The sequence below is a fragment of the Lupinus angustifolius genome, chromosome LG09, assembly GCF_001865875.1.
Source record: "Lupinus angustifolius cultivar Tanjil chromosome LG09, LupAngTanjil_v1.0, whole genome shotgun sequence".
NCBI lineage: Eukaryota > Viridiplantae > Streptophyta > Magnoliopsida > Fabales > Fabaceae > Lupinus > Lupinus angustifolius.
Window position 1 is genome coordinate 21,566,059 of NC_032017.1, and position 19,832 is coordinate 21,585,890.

At 35.0% G+C, this 19,832-nt stretch overlaps 5 protein-coding genes across 6 annotated transcripts; 1 reads left to right on the plus strand and 4 right to left on the minus strand.

Annotated features, from left to right (window-relative positions):
• Positions 237-3,359, minus strand: LOC109355973. The gene is made up of 2 exons (XM_019599278.1): positions 2,196-3,359; positions 237-590 (listed from the first exon to the last, which is right to left on the minus strand). The coding sequence occupies exons 1-2, from the start codon at positions 2,995-2,997 to the stop codon at positions 373-375; spliced, it is 1,020 nt and encodes a 339-aa protein (XP_019454823.1). The 5' UTR covers positions 2,998-3,359; the 3' UTR covers positions 237-372.
• LOC109357493 (pentatricopeptide repeat-containing protein At3g06920-like) lies at positions 4,163-7,348 on the minus strand. The gene is made up of 2 exons (XM_019601482.1): positions 7,224-7,348; positions 4,163-7,114 (listed from the first exon to the last, which is right to left on the minus strand). The coding sequence occupies exons 1-2, from the start codon at positions 7,246-7,248 to the stop codon at positions 4,431-4,433; spliced, it is 2,709 nt and encodes a 902-aa protein (XP_019457027.1). The 5' UTR covers positions 7,249-7,348; the 3' UTR covers positions 4,163-4,430.
• On the minus strand, positions 8,505-9,564 carry LOC109356372 (serine acetyltransferase 3, mitochondrial-like). Its single transcript, XM_019599698.1, has one exon. The coding sequence runs from the start codon at positions 9,519-9,521 to the stop codon at positions 8,526-8,528; it is 996 nt and encodes a 331-aa protein (XP_019455243.1). The 5' UTR covers positions 9,522-9,564; the 3' UTR covers positions 8,505-8,525.
• LOC109356875 (pectinesterase QRT1-like) lies at positions 12,789-14,754 on the plus strand. Its single transcript, XM_019600484.1, has 5 exons — positions 12,789-13,181; positions 13,597-13,792; positions 13,882-14,085; positions 14,226-14,461; positions 14,560-14,754. The coding sequence occupies exons 1-5, from the start codon at positions 12,892-12,894 to the stop codon at positions 14,705-14,707; spliced, it is 1,074 nt and encodes a 357-aa protein (XP_019456029.1). The 5' UTR covers positions 12,789-12,891; the 3' UTR covers positions 14,708-14,754.
• LOC109356874 lies at positions 14,904-18,859 on the minus strand. 2 transcript variants are annotated; one of them, XM_019600482.1, is made up of 6 exons: positions 18,519-18,859; positions 17,942-18,033; positions 17,729-17,821; positions 16,590-17,399; positions 15,859-16,075; positions 14,904-15,755 (listed from the first exon to the last, which is right to left on the minus strand). In XM_019600482.1, the coding sequence occupies exons 1-6, from the start codon at positions 18,811-18,813 to the stop codon at positions 15,256-15,258; spliced, it is 2,007 nt and encodes a 668-aa protein (XP_019456027.1). In that variant the 5' UTR covers positions 18,814-18,859; the 3' UTR covers positions 14,904-15,255. The 2 variants fall into 2 exon arrangements, with proteins under 2 accessions (XP_019456027.1, XP_019456026.1); XM_019600481.1 differs by having other exon boundaries at positions 17,729-17,851.

Genomic DNA, 19,832 nt, shown 5'->3' on the forward strand with positions numbered 1-19,832 from the left:
TGTAAATCATGTACAATTTTGCAACATCCAGAAAAAAAAAATCAACAGTTGAATGTTGGATGATATTTAATTAACAAGGTGACAAAGGAGTTCAATTTGTTGTATATTATAAGTAGTTTGTCTCTACGCTAGATAATTGATTTGCAATTTAGCATCTACCATTTGAGTGGTTGTGGACAAATTAAGCACTTTTGGAACACGTAAACAAATTAATTGACAGAAGCAAAGTGAGGGCATAATGAAAGTTGAGAGACTTAACTAACATGGATCAAAAAGCAGTTTTGACAAGCAAAAAAGTTGAGAGATATATCATATATGTGCATAGTCCATTTACCTTAGTAATGAGTTTAAAGTTTAAATAGTACATGACTTTCAACCTCTTTTTCTCTTCTTATAACAATGAGAAGGACTATCAGAGGAGGAACTAGAAATATCAGAGAGAGAAATTTTTCTTGCAACCCTTTCAATTGTTTCCATACTTGAAAAGTTTTTCTGCTGTCTTCTATGACTTTGATCATCATTATCTTCATCATCACTGTCTGCTATCTCAATTATCGTCGTATTAGGTACTGATCCTGATCCTCCAGTGCCTGCCACAAAAGTCATATGTTAGGCTTACATTATGTTACATTTGCCAAAACAATACTTCAATCAAAAGATTCAGAAATGAAGAATAGTAGATTCTATAACCAAATAATATATTCATAATAGCCTCAATCCAGCATCTGCTTTCATCAAATTCAGATGATATAAACAGAAGGGCATCATGTAATCATGTTTGTAGGACAAAAACATATACCCTTATCATTTAAATAATGTTATCAAAACATTTCTCTCAGCCATAGTCATGACCAACACCTTCTCTTAATAAAGAGGGAAACACAATGGTTCCAGCTACCTATAAATCTTTTTTGATAAAACAACAACCAACCATCCTAACAGAAAGTTTAGTACGGACCCCGAAAAAAGAGGTGCATTTTTGGGGTTAGAAACCTCCACTATTGATTGATTGTTTAAATGCAAATAATGGTCGTGACAATATTATTTTATAATCGGAAGTAGGTTTCGTTGAAAAGTATATATTTATTTAAAAGGGCCTCCTGTATTTCTGTTGGAGGTGTCAGCTGTGAATTTTTTATTGAAGTTCCTGCTGTAAATGACTCAATGATGGATTTTTTTAAGACTGCGTGGAAGACAAAGCCAAGTGAAAATAGAGGATGAGGAAGGCAGTGAAGGCAGGTGGATGAAAGACCAAAGAAGTTAGAAATGCAAAAGATTTGGGCGAGGATATCGTGGCTAAAATTACTAATAGTTGTGACCTGTGAGCTGTGGTCAGAGTATGGAGATGGATTGACGAAAGCTAATAGAACAAACATGTACCTATCTTGTTAACCACTGATCCCAAGCAAGGTCAGGGTCACTCAACCCCTGCATGGTGGAGCTACTCTCCAAGTTTTGAACCCACAACAACCCAAGATTGGCAAAGAAGCATGCCTGCACTGTCACCAGTGCAGACCAAACCGAGGTGTTTACTGTAGGAGACGACCAAAACCACATAAAGAAACACAATTTTAGGATAAGCCCTTAACTTACCTTGTATCTAGCTGCTTTGACTTGGTGAAATAAATTAGATTCAATTGTTTTTGTGTGTGAAATTTGGATTGAATTGGTTCCCTTTTGTGCAACATTTGTTGATTTTAAGTTGATGCCTATAGAATATCATTGCCAGATGTTATTCTATCAGCCTAAGCCTCTAAGCATGTAGCATGTAGGCTTTACACTCATGCATAGAAGAAGAATCCATGGATGACAATTACATCTACAATCTTAAGGCAAGTCTGGTCATGTCGCAAGTACATCTACAATCTTAACACAAGTCTGGCAATCACATCTACGCTCACTTAGGCGGGGATAAGCCACATTCTCTGTTATCTTCAACCTAAGTCCCTACAAAATTATTGTCTTTTTTATTGCATAGAGATTTTCTAATTATTTACTAATGCTATTTGCTATCTTGTCCTCTGAATTTTTTGGTCAAGGACCATCAATGTTCCGTTTACCAAATGAGACAATACTACAAGCATTCCATCCAAACACTTATATATGTAATTCAATATTTTAAAAGTAACATCCAAAAAAATCATATAGACAATATAGCCACAAGCCGGCAAGAGAAGCGAGCAGAATTTGCATACCTGGAGCATCCTTGTTCACTTTGCAAGTACCTCGATTTCCTTGAAAAGGAATAGAGCCAGTATTGCAGCCATGACCCTTCATTTCATTAAACTCTTCTAGCTCTTGAGGTTCAGCCATTGGTCCCTTCCACTCACCACTTCCACTTCCATAGGCTGCATTTGCACTCTTCAAAAGCTTTACATCATCCTCAATCTTAAGAACCTTTTCATTCAGTTCCAAATATTTCCTCTCTTTGGATTCCACCAATGCCTTAAGCCTTTGATTTTCATCCAGCAATCTTGTATTAACAGTCTTTAACTCATCAATAACACCCTTGTCATTCTTCAATTCCTCCTCCATTTCATTGTTTCTCATCCTAAGTCCATCCATAGCAATTTTGTCATCTTCCCCGAACTTGCAATTTTCAGCCAATAATTCACAGTTCTTATCACTTGATTCTTCAACAGTTTTCATATTACCAAACTCACTTTCCTTAACTCTCTTCAACAATTTCTCATACAACTCCAGTGCCCTCTCCCCCTTTTGACACTGTTCCTCTTTCTTCTTAAGTTCTTCCTCAGCTCGAATCTTATTCAACCTTTCCAACTCAATCTTCACTTGTAAGGAAGCAATCTCCGCTTTGAGGCTTGCATCTCTGGCAACCAAAACCTTCTCAACACTGTCAAATTCATCAAAACGAAATGCAGTACGCAATATAGAAACAAGCTCAGAAACACTATTATCATCTAGGTTTGCCTTGTAGGTAGAGCTAAACCCGGGTGGTGGGAACAACCCAGTTTCGGTTTTTTGTTGTAAGTCCATTAGAAGCCCTAAAAGATGCAAACTTTGAAAGAAAATAGGAAATAGCAAAGTGGGTTTAAGCAAAGTTTGTTGCTTTTCATAGGACAGAAGATGCTGGCAATGTGTGCTGTTATGAAGCTATAGAGAGAGAGTTAGAGAGAGAGAGAGAATGGGGTTGGTGTAATGGTATAAGGAAGTGAGAGGGGTTATGAAGAAGAAGATGAAAATAAAAATGAAAGAAAGAAGGAGAAGAAAGGAGGAAGAATAAGGGCCAAGGAGCTTCTGTCTCTGTAATTCTCTTCCTTTCCCATTTGCATTCACAGAACCAATCATTCTTCTTATTACTTTGCTTCTTTGCCTTAATCAAAAAGTTGTATTGGAAAATGTGACAAACTATTCACTTTTTAAATTGTTTTTCTACATTCTTGTTCTCTAATGTATATTTTTAGTTTTATTTATTAAATTCACTTCTTGACACAAGTTTTTTGAGTTATTTTCTGGGTCACTGTATGTGTTTTGAAGGCTGTTGTTTTTATATTTAAAAAAAATTATACTAAGTTTTCTAAGACTATATGTGTTTTGAAGGCTGTATGCACATAACATAATATTTCAAAATGATAAATAAAAGTAAAAATGCACTTTGTTATGTAAATTATCCACCAATGAATGAAATCCAGCCTTTCTTATTGATTATTTAAGTGCATACATTTGCAGCAATGCCTTTTTACATGTACTATTTAAATTCCTTAATTATTTATATTTTTCATTCAATCTTTTGTTATTTAAGGTTAATGTATACAATTAAGATATCATTGAAAATATTATATTTGGACTAAAACACTCCTAATTATTTCTTAAGAAAGAAAAAATAGAATTAATAAAAATATAATATATACAATTAATGACCAAAGATAAAGTTGATCATACTTTGAATTATAAAAAGTAGTTTTGAAACATTTAAAAAATATTAAAAGAAGGAAAATTGGAAAACTAAAATTATAAGTTAATGTAGTGTGTAATGGACACGTATTCATGTATACCTTATTCTATTTTAAATGCATACTCTCCTGTACATTAAGATGAGATTAGAAAAATTGGTAATAATAATATATCTTTATCTGTTCACTTTAGAAACAGCCAAACAGGATAGAAGCTTCTCCAAACTCTTCAAGAGTCAAAGCTAAAAGCAGCACAACACTCCCAGAACTAATTTGCATGAAGCAGTCAAAAAATTCCCAAACTTGAATAATTTGTAATGTATAAGGATTACATATAAGGCAAGGACCATTAACCTGATCAAAGAACTGGTTACATTAGAAACCTAAGCTTTGTGTCACAATTTGTCTGATCAGTCAATGGATATGGGTAAGAGGAACACATTAACTGAAACCACTACTTATTTTGGTCCAGAAGCCGCAATTCTGTTTCAGTATCAGCACAATATGTACATGTTGTCAAGGCAATCTTGTAGCATGTTGAGACTTTGCCATTTTCCTTAAGACAGCACCAACAATTGCTGCTTGCTCAAGGCAATCAGCTTTATGCAATGCATCTAAAAGAACAACACATGTTTTGCTATATATACAACATCCTTTCAGTCGAGCTTGCTCAAAAAGTGCATATGCGTCCATTGCTTTATCGGCATTGCTTAATCCTTCTATCATGGCATTATAACAACCAGAATCAGGTACACCCCCACTTGCCATAAATCTATCGAAAAGTCCTTTTGCCTCTTGAACGTTTCCAGCCTTTGCAAGTCCTGAAATCATGGTTGTGTATGTGATAGTGTTGGGTTTTAGCCCTTGTTTCTGCATCTCTTGCCAGAACACAAAGGCCTTGTTAAATTTTCTAATCATACAAAGACCATTTATCATAATGCTATAAGTTATTTCATTCGGAGAACATTTCAAGTTTTTCATGTTCTGAAAGCAGACGAGAGCCTCATCGATTTCCTCAGCTTTCACCAATGCATCAAGTAAGCAATTCCACGTGAATGTGTTGGCAGTCAGACCTTTCTGCATCAACTCCTCCAAGATTAAATATGCTTCATCAATCCTTCCCACCTTTCCAAATCCATCAATAAGACTACTATAGATCACTACATTTAAATCAATATCTTTTGACTTTGCGTCTTCAAATAACATGTATGCTTCATCTAGCCTGTCAATTTTAGCAAGCCCATCAACGACACAACCATAGGTAACAACAGTAGGTTGGAGACCTTTTGTCTTCATTTCCTCCAGAAGTTGATAAGCTTTATTGACCTTACCAGACTTGCAGAATCCATCAATAACGGTATTGTAAGCACGGGTGTCCAGATGCAGTCCTTGCTCCTTCATCTCATAAAACAAATTATACGTTTCTTTTGAAAAACCTGCTTTCACAAGACCATGAATTAAAATTGAGTAGCTCCGAACATCAGGAATTAACCCCTGAGCCCTTATTTCTTCAAATAAAGCCCTCCCTTTCTCAGTCTCTCCAACTTTGAAGACACAATCCATGTAAGCATTAAGGAACATCAAATCAGGAGAACAGCCCCTTAGGACCATCTCCTTGTAAATTTTGTGACCATCCTCCTTCCTACCACACTTAAAGAAGTTCCTGATAAGGGATGTATATACCACCACATCAGGAGTCTGACCAGAATCTAGCATTGTTTCGTAAAGACTGTAGGCATCGTTCACCCTGCCAAGTCTTCCCAATCCATCAATAAGAGAACAAAATGTAACTGTGTCAGGGGTGCAAACTTTATGATCCAATCCTAAAAATATGGAGCAAGCTTCGTCAAGTTTTTGAGCTTTACATAGTCGATCAATCATTATATTCACAGTCATGATATTAGGAAACAAGCCAGCCTCTTTCATAGAATCCTGAACCTTAAGAGCAGCTTCAAGTTCTCCTGCCTTACAAAACATGTCGATTAAAATATTATAGGTTAGAAGATTGGGTGCTGCATCTTTTTTCATTTCTTCATAGATCATCAATGCTTCCTCTAATTTACCCTTTCTTCCAAGGCAAGTTAGAATGCAATTATATGCAATTACACTGGGGATACATCCCTTTCTCTTTTGCCTTTCAAGTAAATTGTATGCTTCATTAAATTTTCCAACTGAACCATAACCCATAATCATGGTATTGTAAGCATACACACAAGGAATATTCCTGTTGAGATCCAATTCTTCAAACAACTTAATAGCTTCATCCAGCCTCTCAGCCTTGCAAAGAACCCCTATCATGCTAGTATATGTCACGTCGTCAGGTACCAGCCCTTGTGCTTTCATTTCATGAAAGAATTTCCAGGCAATATCCACCTTGCCAACTTTCCCAAAACAGTCAATGCAGATATTATAGAGGATACGGTCAGCATTGAACGAGTTACTCTTCATCTCATCCAGCAAGGAATGAGCAGCAACAATGTGGCCCTCCTTGGCAAAAACACGAATAAGTGTAGTAAACAAATGTATGCTCACTTCATAGCCTAGTTCCTGCATCTGATGATAGAGAGTGAGCATGAGATCACATTCACTAGAGGCAGACAGGGCACCAATCAGTGTCGTATAAGCCGAAAAATCAGGGCGAAACTTGAACCTCCTCATGCTTTCAATAATACCAAAAGCTTCCCTTACTTTCCGTGAATTGACAAACCTAGCAACCAATTCGACACAGGTATTATTCGACAGTCCAAATCCAGCTATGCTCATTTCTTCAATAATTTGTTCAAAATGGTCCAAGTTTCTGGTCCTAGCCATCAGCATGAGAATTGCATTATACGCTTCAGGGCCATGTGCTTGTTCAGTTTTTCTCTCCACCCACCTAAAAAACTGCAGTGCAGTGTTGACATCCTTTAACTTCCTTATAACTCCAACAACCAATTCATGTTGAGGCATTTCATCAAACACGTTGAGGGCATCCTGAATAGCAGGTCCCAAAGGACCATTCTCCAAAACCATGCATACATCATCGACTGAAATTCTTGTACCCTTCACTTTTGTTGGATTCTCATTCGTAAAGCACAAAACTTTCCCTTTCATTTCAGAAGAAGGAGGAGGCCTATTTGACCAGGATGATGATGATGATGAAAACTTGTTCCATAAACGGTCATTTTTCCCACATTTAAGAACAGACCTAAACTTTAGCACTGCACAACAACAAAGAAAGAAAGAAATTAGAAATTGAAGCAGAATCAAATTGCAAGCATGAAACTGAAACGTAATACAATAATAAAAGTGATGATGCAGTAAAAATACGTTTGGTCGTTGAGAGAATCTTCATGTGTAGTGAGAATGAATAGAGAAATTGATGAGTAAGGAAAAAGAGAAGAGAAACAGAGCAGAGAAGAAAGGGAAGCTTGTTGTTACTCTCTCCTTTACATTTTCAAGTAAGTAACTAATCTTTTCGTGATGCAGTATTACTCTTGGAATCAATTCATTATTAAAAGTATTTATTGAATTATATCCATTACCTATAAATGGAAGGTTTTTTTTTTAATTTGAATATATTATGGATAACTTTACCAACTCTAGTATTAATTCCTCTACTATAAAACCTTACATTTGGTAACTATCTTGGTCATTCTTACTTTGTGACTTAGCTAGTGAAACTAAAAGACGGGTCATGGAAGAGGCAATAGTGCAATGATTACTATAATGCTATTATTTTGCATGTTGGTGTTTCACTCTGAGATAGCTCATGCACAAACCTATACTGTTGGTGATGCAGCTGCTTGGTCCTTTAGTGTTGCTAATTGGCCCAATGGCAACCAGTTTAAACAAGGACCTAAATTTGGTTTCTAATTTATTTTATATGACTAACCCTAGTTTAGACAATATTCATAGTGTTTTATATGATAAATTTGGTTAATATAGGAATATCATTTCCAATTTCTTTAATTCGCCTTAAAGGGTATCTTTTAAAAGGGAAAATATGCTTTAATGTGAAAAGGAAAAATATTATTTTCAAAATCAAGTATTATTTTATAAGTAAAAAAATTCTTTTATGATCTAAGCTAGTTATTGAAAAGAGTTTAAAATATATGCATTGACAGTGTAAAGTTTTTTATACTGTCAACACATCATCTACCATTGATTTGTATTACTTTTGTTTGAGAGTCAATAGTAATTAACAAACCAATGGTAGATGATTGCTGACAGTATAAAAAAAACTCTTAGAATATACATATTAAATCCTATTAACAAAAGTTATTTATGTGTGAAATATATACATAGCAGGTATTTATGTTTGTTGTTTATACATGAGATAGTATTGAAGTATGATCCGAAAATGCATAATGTGGTGAAAGTGAATCAAACTGGTTACAATGCTTGCGGTTACACAGGAGATGTTGCAGTACTTACGTCAGGAAATGATTCACTCACATTACAAACTGGAACACATTACTTCATTTGTCATGTTCCTGGTCACTGCGAACGTGGGATGAAAATTGCACTTAATATCCTTTGATTTCACTTTCACAAGACTAATAAATAATAATCTTGAATAATACTGCTACTTATCTATGTACTTCATGTCCCAAATAAAAATTACTTAATCTAAACACAATAATCATAAAAGTGAGAGATATTTGAAGTATGATCCATTGTGAAGCTAGGAATGTTATCTAATATAATAGGATTGTTCTTCCCTTCAACCAACTTAGCTGGGTTCCCAACAACACTAGTCCTTGGAGGCACATCCTTAATGACCACTGAACCAGCACCAATATTAGCACCATCACCAATTTTAATGTTCCCCAAAATACAAGTTCCTGCACCAATCAACACACCATGACCAATCTTAGGGTGTCTATCCCCAGTTATGTTACCAGTACCCCCCAATGTTACACTATGCAATATTGACACATCATTTCCAATCACAGCAGTTTCTCCAACAACAATACCAGTTGCATGATCAAGTAAAATCCTACTTCCAATCTTGGCTCCTGGATGAATATCCACTCCCAAAACTTCTGAAACCCGGTTCTGAATCATAACTGCCAAAACCTTCCTTCCTTGTAACCACAATTTGTGAGCCACTCTATGAGCTTGGCATGCTAAAAACCCTTTGAAATTCAAGAAACAATGCACGTAGCTTATACAAGCAGGGTCTCTTTCTTTCGCTGCAATCAAATCATGCTTCACAGCATCCATGATGTTAAGATCATCACCTTCCAGAATTCCCTTAAAGAGATCAAAGAGTGGAGCATATGGAAGGTTTGCACTACTCAGCTTAATAGCAAGGTGATTAGCCAAAGCAGTTAATAACGATTTTTGTGACAAAATGGTACTATGATAGTAAGTAGATAAAATAGGTTCCAAAGTGACATCAATTCTAGCTTCATCTTGCATCTTAAGCCATAGACTGTGTTCACTAACATCTTCATCTACAAGAGTGTGAGTGTGGAATGTGTTGAGCTGATATTTGCAAAAGGATAAGGAAGGAACTTGGTTAGTGAAAGTGGAATATATACATGAATGATGATAATGGGTTTGGGACATGTTTGGGTTATGGGAAAGTGGCATTGAAGAAGCATCAAATGGAGAAGCCATGGAAGGTGACGTAAAGGGAGAGGAATAATGGGTTGTGTGGAAAGATAGGAACTTTGAGGAGAAGAAGGAGAATAGAGAAGAAGCATCAAATGAAGATGAGAAAGTATTAGGGTTCAGGAAAGTGGAGCTGCTACTTCATTTATATATGTGAGATGTTACCATAATCACTTTTATTTAAAATAACATACTACCACCAAAAATCTCAACGAGTATTGTTCCTAAGAATTTTAATAACTCAATCATTGAACTTTTGATTATTCTAAATATAGATTTTACATAACTAAACTAACGATTTGAAATGAGGATCACTTGTCTCCAATGATGTATCATTCCCTGTATCAAGTCAATCACATATTAAAAGAAAATTTAAAAAAATAAAAGGTAATAAAAAATAGTACTTTCTTTAACTTGATAATAAGAAATGACATACAATCTATATCCAACATTTCCTGCTAAATAACATCCTCTCTTGAGTTGAATTGTGTGTGGAAATTTTCAAACATTTATTCCTTTTACTTATTTAATAATTGTTGAAAAATAGTTGTTTAGACCAGCCAACCGCCATGACATAAGAATAATTATTATTTATTTGAAGGCCACGTCGTCATGATATCTATTGGGCCATTTTCTACTTAACAATAGATTATTGTCCTTTTCATGGCCCGCTGCCATTATTCAAAACCTAATCGTTGCCCCGTCTCCTCTTAGATTAGGTTCACCACTTATTTATTTATTTTTTTCATTTACATAAACTTAATTTATTTATCATTTTTTGGGTGCATATTTTATTTATCAAATATGTACAAATTTAACTTTTAACTAATAAATTTCACGTATTACATCAACTTATTTATCTAACAAAATTGTAAATTTATCTTATTTACAATAATATATAGAAAACTTTTAACTTTTATTAACTCCTTTATTACGTTGATTTTAACTTTTACTTATGAGTGAAATATTTATGTATTGATAATGTAAAATATTATACACAATTATTACATCATTCACCACTTATTTATATTACGTTTTTTAATGAGTTGGTGATAATTAAAAATCAATAATAGATAATGAGAAAAAGGATTAGATGGCCAAGAAATTGGCACAGTTAGTACAGCAATAATAACCACGGTGTATTATATCATTTTATGTGTATAACACAAATATTTTGGAATACCTTACATAGTTTTTGGTACAAAAGAAATAGACAAACAACAACTAGCTACTAAAATATACAATTAAAAATGCATTGATTTGGTCAACTAACCTGAACTACTTGGCTAAGGTTAGAAATTAAAATGGATAGTTGGTTCAGTGAGATTAATTAGGCAAATTCACACAAACTTACAAACACAAAATTCTGCAATAGGATCAAGTATAAAGAGTGAAGAGCATGGCTCATTAGTGGCAGTAGAATTATTTAGTTATGGTGAGCATGAGTTGATTAAGTTGATTTTTCATGTAATTAGCAATTCCTTTAGTTTTTCTTATCATGTGAATTTGTGAACATCTAAATTGAGCAAGTTGGTATAAATCACTCTATCAGCCTAACCAACGAGAATTGGTTCAAGTGATACATGTTTGATTTCCTTGAAGTAAAGTCTAGGGTTCGAGTCTTGTGAATGAAAAAAATACTCACTGGAAGGGTTAGCCCCACAAACAAGTAGATGTTTCCGACTCGGATATGATTGCTTCTAGTTTAAGGATACCAATGAGAAATCAAAAAAAAACTATGAGCCTAACCAACAATTTGGACCACGAGTGATGGAAGCATGTGTTCGTGCTATTATTATTATTATCATACAGATATGGAGATCATGGCACTCTAAGAATTTGAAGATATCTCATGACTTACGATGCACCCTATCAATTGTTTTTACCTTAAATAGATATTTACTGTAATGATGGGAGAGTTTGAAATTATTTTGTATTCTACAAACTGAAGTAATATATAAAGGTCTTAATCAATTCCACTCCCATTATTCTTTAGTATAATAAATATATACATATTGTAACTGCTCTACTCTATTATTACATGATAGCTTCATTTATAGTCCTTAATATCAATCCACCACCCATCTTAAGTTCATAACGTTTGCTTTTGCTATTTAGTCCTTAATATCTAAATTCAACTTTAATAACTGCTTCTACTTAATTTATGAGCAATCCAACCCCAATCCTTCATGGGATACCAATTGTGAATTATGATATTAATGTAAGGTATAATTATTAATAATTGATGGGTTGGTCTAGGCTATAGACCAATTGATAGTGTGTTATATTTTCATTGTATCATAAATCATTGATTTTTTGAAGAAAAAAATACAATTAAATTGTGAATGGTGCATTGATTATATATAAGTTTTTATATTAATAATATATAAATATTACACTCGGCTTATCATGTATGCTATAGGATGTTTTGTTTTTCTTTTCTAAAATTACAGGTTAAAATCATTTGATGTTTGTTTCCATTTTCCATTTTAATAAGTCAGATACAGCAAGAAATATATATGATTTGTCATGTTTTCACTTGGCCAATGTCAAGAGCTTAGGACTAGGAGGGACCAAAGTTCTAAATAATAATTAGTTTCTGTATTGTTTTCTCAGCACAAAACATTAATATATTCACATAACTTGTATTAGTAGCTGAACCATAACATCTAAAACCTAGCTACTATTGTGAATTTATCTACTGTCCCCTTTATATTATTATTAATGCATGGAGAATACAACATTGAATATATATATATATAGTTCCAAAGTCCTTTAAGTAATGTATATATGTTGCAGCAAAATAATATAGAAAGGTCGAAATAGTGGGGGAGAGGTTGCACCCAATGCCATAACCCCATCAAGCTACAACCTCTCTTCTTGTTTCCAACTTTGATCTTTTCTAAACTATACTCCAAAACCATCTCTTCTTGCATGATGTTAATCAAGTTTATATAAAAAAAATGAAAACATTTTCAGTTATCCAACACTCTTTCTACTACACTTGCCACTTCGTGTTTCATTTATTTAACTGTTAAGCTTCATTCAATGAGAAAAAGTCTCTTTATGTTCCTCACTTCATTTATTTGTGTTATCCATTCCCTCCCTCTTTATATTTCTTAATAACAAATAATAACAGCATGCATGCTTCACTATAACAACGCTCGCTTATTTATTGTAATCACCTCATCCACGCTTTAACTCTAAGAACAACCGTTACTATATATATTATTTCATATATATATATATATATATATATATATATATATATATGCACTTCCATTCTCTTTCTCAACATTGTAGTTTCTTGTTTTCACTTTGGTCTTATATATTCTTGTAACACACACTTAACAAAGCACCTTTTAAGTGTGAAAATATGAAGATGGGGTTGCTGTCTTATAGAGTTGTAATAGTATTGTGTGTTATGGATTTTATGATGTGGGCTCAGGTGGATTTAGCAGAAGGTGGTGGTAGGAATTATATTAGTTGGGATGATTTGAAAGTTGATGAACAAAGATTGGCATTGAAGACCAATAATGAGATTAGAGTTATTGTGGTTGATCAATATGGAAAGGGACATTCAAAAACTGTTCAAGGAGCAGTGAATATGGTTCCAGATTACAACACTCAAAGGGTCAAAATATACATTTATCCTGGAATTTACAGGTCAGTATCAGTAGTAATTGCATGTTTTTCATCAATGTTAGATTTTTATCTTTTCAAACTGATATAAATTTTTGCCAGCTTTACTTTCACTACCTTTGTGCCATTTATTACTTTAGTTCTTTTAACTTCAATACATGAGGTGTGTGCCTATGTTAATGAAGAGTTGAAATTGAGGAGCCAACTAGGCCTAGAGAAGCATCAAGTTCTAACTAAAACAAGTTTTTTTCTGAAAGGAGTTGTTTCATTATTGCCTAAGTTCCGGTTCTGAAAAGATACACATTCTTGTTTTTTTGAGTTTAATGGAGTTGGTTGAGGCTAGTCTTTGGATCTTGCACTTGTATCATTTCTTCCTTTTTTACATTAAAAGCTTGACTTATATATTTTAACCCTTGTTTGTTACATTAAATATATGCAGAGAGAAGGTGCTTGTGCCAAACAATAAGCCTTATATTTCATTTATAGGGAAAAGAAATGAAACATCAGGTGCTGTTATTACTTGGAACAGTAAATCATCAGATAGAGGTTCAGATGGCCAAACATTAGGCACCTATGGTTCTGCAACTGTAGGAGTAGAATCAGATTATTTCTGTGCAACTCAGATCACTTTTGAGGTAAGGACAAAACTATTGCTATCCAAACAAACGATGAATAATAAACAAGTGCAATTTGGAATATGTAACAAATCTTTGTGTGGTTTCAGAACTCAGTAGTTGCAGCACCTGGTGGAATTGGAATGCAAGCAGTGGCATTGAGGGTAAACAGTAATAGAGCAATGTTCTATAGAGTTAAGATCAAAGGAACACAAGACACCCTTTTAGATAACTCAGGAACACATTACTTCTTCAGGTGTCTCATCCAAGGGAAAGTTGATTTTATCTTTGGAAATGCAAAATCACTATATGAGGTAACATGAGCCTATTATTAGATACTGTAGTAAAACCAGATACTAAATATAAAGTTCATTTTTTTGTTGTTGCAATCTGCAAAGCAATGGAACTATGAGTAATTCTAACCTTTGAGAGGTTGGTGGTGTTTGCTGACCAGAAATGCAATCTTCAATCAATAGCTGAAAACTATGGAGCTATAGCTGCACATCACAGGAATTCACCACATCAAGATACAGGGTTTTCCTTTGTAGGATGCAGGATTGGAGGAACTGGAAATGTGTATCTTGGTAGAGCATGGGGTGACTACTCAAGAATAATATATTCTAATACTTATATGGATGATATTATTAATCCAGCAGGGTGGTCAGAGTGGAATCATCCAGAAAGAAAGTGGTATAATAATAATAATAATAATACTACAATCTATTCAAAAGAATTTACATTATTATTTATGCAATCATGCTAATCTCAGATTTTGGTTGGTATTTCAGGACTGCAGTGTTTGGTGAGTATGAATGTGAAGGAAGAGGAGCAGATAGAACACATAGGGTGCCTTGGTCAAAATCATTCACCTATGAGGAAGCAAAGCCTTTCCTAGACAAGAGATTTATTGATGGAGATCAGTGGCTTAGACTGTAGCAGCATTAAGCTGCACAAATTACACTACATAATATATATACATATATATATATATATATTATTCCTTTATTTATATCCTTTTTTATTATTTTAGACATCATCAGATGAGATTTTTCTATGTTTTTATTCTGTATCTGTGATAAGATACAACTAATACAAGTCTTAAATGCTCAATCTGCATGTATCATAACCATAATGAATTGGAAGTTTTCTGAATCTTGTTAACCCTTACTTGAAGCAACACTTTCCAAATAAATAAAACTACAGACATGTGAATTGGTCTACAGTGTCTTACAAAATAAACAACTTCTAACACAATCAATGACAGAAAGATAAAAAGCTCACACTCATACTACTACCCTAAACTCTGTACATCAATGAAGTCAACTAAAGAAATAGAAAAGCAATCAGCTTCTCCAAATACCCGTGTAACTATTTACATCCTAACATACTATCACTGGACTCACATTACAACAAGGCATTGAAATGGTGGAAGATCTCTTCAATCAGATCCATCTTAAGATTATACATGAGTTCAAAATAAATGTTCAAACCGCCACTTCCATTGGTTCTGCACCTTTACAGTCCTTTCCAGAAGTCCGTAACACCTCCATATCTCTATCATCATTATTAAAATCTTGGTTATTATCATCATCTTTATTGTCCTTGCCGTCATCCTCACCATTGTTAGAACAATCATGCATCTCAATATTACCACCTTCAGCACATTTTTTTGAAGGGGGGTTATTATCATGAACCTGATCCACGTCATCAGCAATACCCTCGCAACACACAAGTTTCTCTTCAACAATATCTGGTTCATTAGACTTGTTACCAATAAGAACATCTTGACATGAATTAGCAAAACCAACAGAGTCAGCATCTTTAGATATAGACAGGGACTCAGAAATCTTTGTGTAAAAACTATTAACTGTGAACATAGTTGAGGTTATATCAGGCTTTGCCTTAATATCAACCCACTCGTCCCCCAACCAATCTCTTGATATTCGTAGATCCTTCTTACACACTTTCATTAGCAAACCTTCACCTGATAAGACAAAAATAACCCAAAATAAAGCTATTAATAAGCATTAAAGGATAGGATACGTTTAAGAAAGGAAAAAACTAGAAAGGAAAACGAACATACATACCAGGAAAGTAGACTTGCACACTATCATCACCACAATTATCAACTCCACATATAACTCCCTCCCACCAGCCATCACTCCACCATGCATCAACAGCAGTTCCAACTTCAATAGCAAGTTCTTGTTCCACATAAGCCGGGGCTGGCCTGATGGTTGGCCGACCAGAATGTCTCATCTCAAGTTTATCAGGCATGGCCAATTTGTAAGTAGGAATCCATTCCTAAAAGTTGGAAAATATCATGATAAGGGTTTTGAAGTCTACATTGTTCCTACGTATTATGTATTTAATATACAATCATTGCTCCTACAAATTTTAGAATCTCTTAGTTTATAGAAATGATACAAGCATAAGCAATAACAAATGGCAAAAAATAATATTGACGATATGTTCTCAGGAATCTGAATAGATAAGAGATTTTATGTGGTAATGTGACCGTAATTATTTAGCATGTCATTAGAAGCTAGGAATAGTTGATTCCTGATTTGTGTAGCAGGTCTTTCCACAATAGACTTTAACTAGAGTGATATCTAATTTTGTGCATAAGCTCATCAGCACATCATCTTGTTCTATTTTATTATAATTCACATGAGGAGTACTATAAAGGCAAATCTCAACATATACTGAATAAAACAGAACAAATTTAAATGGGAACCCTGTTGTTTATGCCAAAAACTTAAAATTTTACCTAACATGGATATTCACAGTTAGAATCATCTCAAAAGCTTGATTATACCTCAAGATTTCCGTTTCCATCCTCATCCTGCAAATCATCATATTGGACTTTCAACAATTTCCGAGATATCTGCAGAACTGTACACCTGAACCAACAGCCTCTGATGCCACTGTCGTGACAGAGAAACTCTATCTTGTCATCAATCTTATATGTCGGGTTGTACAAAGGTTGACAATCAACCTTCTTCAGCGAAAGCAATCGCCTATCTGGTTGACCGTAATTTGCATTCCGGAAGGTTTTGTAAACCATCATTTGCTGACTTCTAATTAACTTCCTAACTCCCTGGTGATCTATCCAAGACTGAGGAGACCCCCTACCACTTCTAGCCCTCTTAGATCCCGGCTTTACATCATCACCTGTGTTACATTCTTCATCTTCAGCAATACTATTAGGCTCCGGGTTTTGGATGGAATCATGGTGCAAACAAGAGAGAATTGGTTGATCATAGTAGCCACGCAGTTTACTCAAGTCAAAAGGCTTCACTTTGTTGCTTCTAAATTGCCTAAAGCACAAATGTATTTTGTCCATTGAAGTAGGGCAAAAAGAAGGCAAGCATTTTAAATAATGGTCACGAGTTAACACTGTGGCAGGACCATCAACACACTCTGCACTGATGACTTGAGAATAAGGCGTGATAAAAATTTCCCGAGGGTGAGGATTTCGCACAAGATTTACACCTTTGACTTCTTGATTATGGTGAAACCACCTCACCCTGACCTTTTTCTGGCCCCTCTTGTCTTCATACATATCCTCCAAATAGGCAATGTAATGATTCTCTCCCTTGGCCATGACAAAAATGAAAGATTGAATCTGGATAACAGGAATGGGCAAACAAAAGATTGACTCAATATAGGAAATGCTTACACTTTTCTCATGCCATAACGCACAAATTGTACATTGTCATCAACATTAACACTTAGTTATACATGCTACAGAAACAATTCATTAGAAAAGCCATTATTCCCACTATGCTCAAACTAAAACTAACAGATCCGAGTCTTCGAACATTCTACCCAATCAAATAAGAGACCCAACAACAATACTACACATCTAACTTTATGCCATTTTTATCAACTTCCATTCACATTTTTATGGGTAGGTTGAGGACAGGAGGCGGAACTGGGAGATGATATACTTACTGCAATTTTGATCCCATTCCTGGAAAAAGCAGGATAGTGCTTAAGTTGTTTGCCACATGTCCATGGCACTCCTGACCAAACAATGTCCGAATTCTGCACTTCAGAATTACTCATTATGAGACCCTGACAAATGTGTATGCGTGTGTCAACAGCACTCACTAGAAACAGTATCAAGGGAGGTAGAATAAGTAATTAAAGGAAAGAAGAATATACCTTGTCATCTGTTATTTGTGTAGGCAGAGCACCAACTTCATTGATGCTATCTGTGGCCTCGTGAGCTTGTGCCAAATTATGACCAGGTGACACTGGTGAAAATAAAATAATAATGGGAAGAGCGTCAGGGAGAAGCCATAAAAGTGACCTTGTTCCGTAACAACTCAAGGAAATGAAGTTAACGTAAAATTACAAGCATTCTACTCCAATGAATACAAATAACGAATATCATACACCCCCTTACTTCTGCCAAAGCCTATAAAAGTAATTAGTAAGAAATGCTTCGAATTCAGGGTACAACGCTAAATCTTACAAAATTATCCAAATAAGTTATTCCAAATAGTGGCAGTAGTTGCCATGCTCCTGCTAAAGGAAAACATTTCACTACTATAATCATAACATAAAAGGGTTAACATGTCTGGTTGTCTTACATGAAAATGTATACCAATGTTCATTAACCTATATCACGTGATTTTATACTTGTATTACTTTGCAACTTGCACTTGTACTCGAATTAAAATAACAACAAAAAGTATAAACAATGGCAACTGGTTAGAAATAAGAAGTATCAACTTACAATTTCTATCTCCCGGCAGATACTGCTTTGATAATGTTGATGTCAGCCAATCTACCACCTCTCTTCTAGACCTCCATTTAAAACCAGCAGAAACGGAACCGTCCTTTGCATAAATCTCAAGGAACTCCTCAGAAACAACATAGAACATGTGTCTAAGACTCCTCTCGGTGCCCACAACTGCAAGCACGGATTCTCCATGAGAATCCTTCAGGTAATAGTGGACCACACGGTTGCCACGCTCCTGTGACACAAACTGCTCTTTCCATTCCACAAAACGGCGACAGCTTACACTCATATTGAAGAAAACACCAATAGTAGTTCAAGAGAAGGACAACACAAAAAAACTTGATTCCAAAGCAATGGCAAAAGGGTTCAAACCCTTCTGATTTATTTGCCCAAATGGACAGTCACACAATCTCTCAGTCATAAAGTAAGAAGTTTCTAACATACTATCATCCTAAAACAACAAAATCACACAGAACAACCTTTATTTCCTTTCTCCTAGTAAGACCTATATTGTGGTGCTACAGAGAGGGAAAAACAGAATCCTTGGAAACTCTAAACAAACATATATATTATTATTATCATACATGCCCCCACCAAATATAGCTCATAAAACACCCCAAAACAAAATCACTCAAAAAATTGACAATTAAGGCTGTGAAATCAGACCCAAAAAAGGCATCATGTAAGTAGGAAATAATCATTGTTTTTGAACCTCACAAACCTCAAAAGAACCATGATCCTGAGCTGAAACTGCACCAAGTAACAGAACTAGATGATAGACAAAATTACACAGAACCACAGCAACCTCAACTTCTTACCTAAAAACGGATCAGAAAGAAAGCATAGAGGAAAAGAGATCCAGAGAATGAAAACCCTAACAGAGAGAGTGGTGTTGGGTTTTTGAGGATATAGATGAGAGAATGAAGAAAGAAGGCCAAAATGGTATCTGAAGAGAGAGAAGGTAAGAGGAGATTGAGAGCCAAAGACAGAAACTTTGAAGCAAAGGGGTGGGAAAAGTGGTGGATGGTGAAGGTGGAGGAGTCAAGAGAGAGAGAGAGAGAGAGAGAGAGAGAGAGAGAGAGATGGGGTTTGGAAAAGGGAGAGAGTGAATCTGTGAAGAGGAAGAAAAGGGGCAGAAAAGAGAGAGAGAGAAGAAGAAGAAGAAAGTGAAAGAGAGAGAGAGAGAGAGAGAGAGAGAGAGAGAGAGAGAGAGAGAGAGAGAGAGAGAGAGAGAGAGAGAGAGAGAGAGAGAGAGAGAGAGAGAGAGAGAGAGAGAGAGAGAGAGAGAGAGAGAGAGAGAGAGAGAGA

Excerpts from the sequence above, each read along its gene's own strand:
- LOC109355973 (XM_019599278.1), bottom strand. The coding sequence starts at position 2,997 with ATGGACTTACAACAAAAAACCGAAACTGGGTTGTTCCCACCACCCGGG. Across the intron at positions 591-2,195 it reads AGTGAACAAGGATGCTCCAG|GCACTGGAGGATCAGGATCA; the intron begins GTATGCAAATTC and ends CTTTTGTGGCAG.
- LOC109357493 (XM_019601482.1), bottom strand. The coding sequence starts at position 7,248 with ATGAAGATTCTCTCAACGACCAAAC. Across the intron at positions 7,115-7,223 it reads GATTCTCTCAACGACCAAAC|TGCTAAAGTTTAGGTCTGTT; the intron begins GTATTTTTACTG and ends GTTGTTGTGCAG.
- LOC109356372 (XM_019599698.1), bottom strand. The coding sequence starts at position 9,521 with ATGGCTTCTCCATTTGATGCTTCTTCAATGCCACTTTCCCATAACCCA.
- LOC109356875 (XM_019600484.1), top strand. The coding sequence starts at position 12,892 with ATGAAGATGGGGTTGCTGTCTTATAGAGTTGTAATAGTATTGTGTGTT. Across the intron at positions 14,086-14,225 it reads ATGCAAAATCACTATATGAG|AAATGCAATCTTCAATCAAT; the intron begins GTAACATGAGCC and ends TTTGCTGACCAG. Across the intron at positions 14,462-14,559 it reads AATCATCCAGAAAGAAAGTG|GACTGCAGTGTTTGGTGAGT; the intron begins GTATAATAATAA and ends TTGGTATTTCAG.
- LOC109356874 (XM_019600481.1), bottom strand. The coding sequence starts at position 18,813 with ATGAGTGTAAGCTGTCGCCGTTTTGTGGAATGGAAAGAGCAGTTTGTG. Across the intron at positions 18,034-18,518 it reads TCTGCCGGGAGATAGAAATT|TGTCACCTGGTCATAATTTG; the intron begins GTAAGTTGATAC and ends TATTTTCACCAG. Across the intron at positions 17,400-17,728 it reads GGAATGGGATCAAAATTGCA|ATTCAATCTTTCATTTTTGT; the intron begins GTAAGTATATCA and ends CCTGTTATCCAG.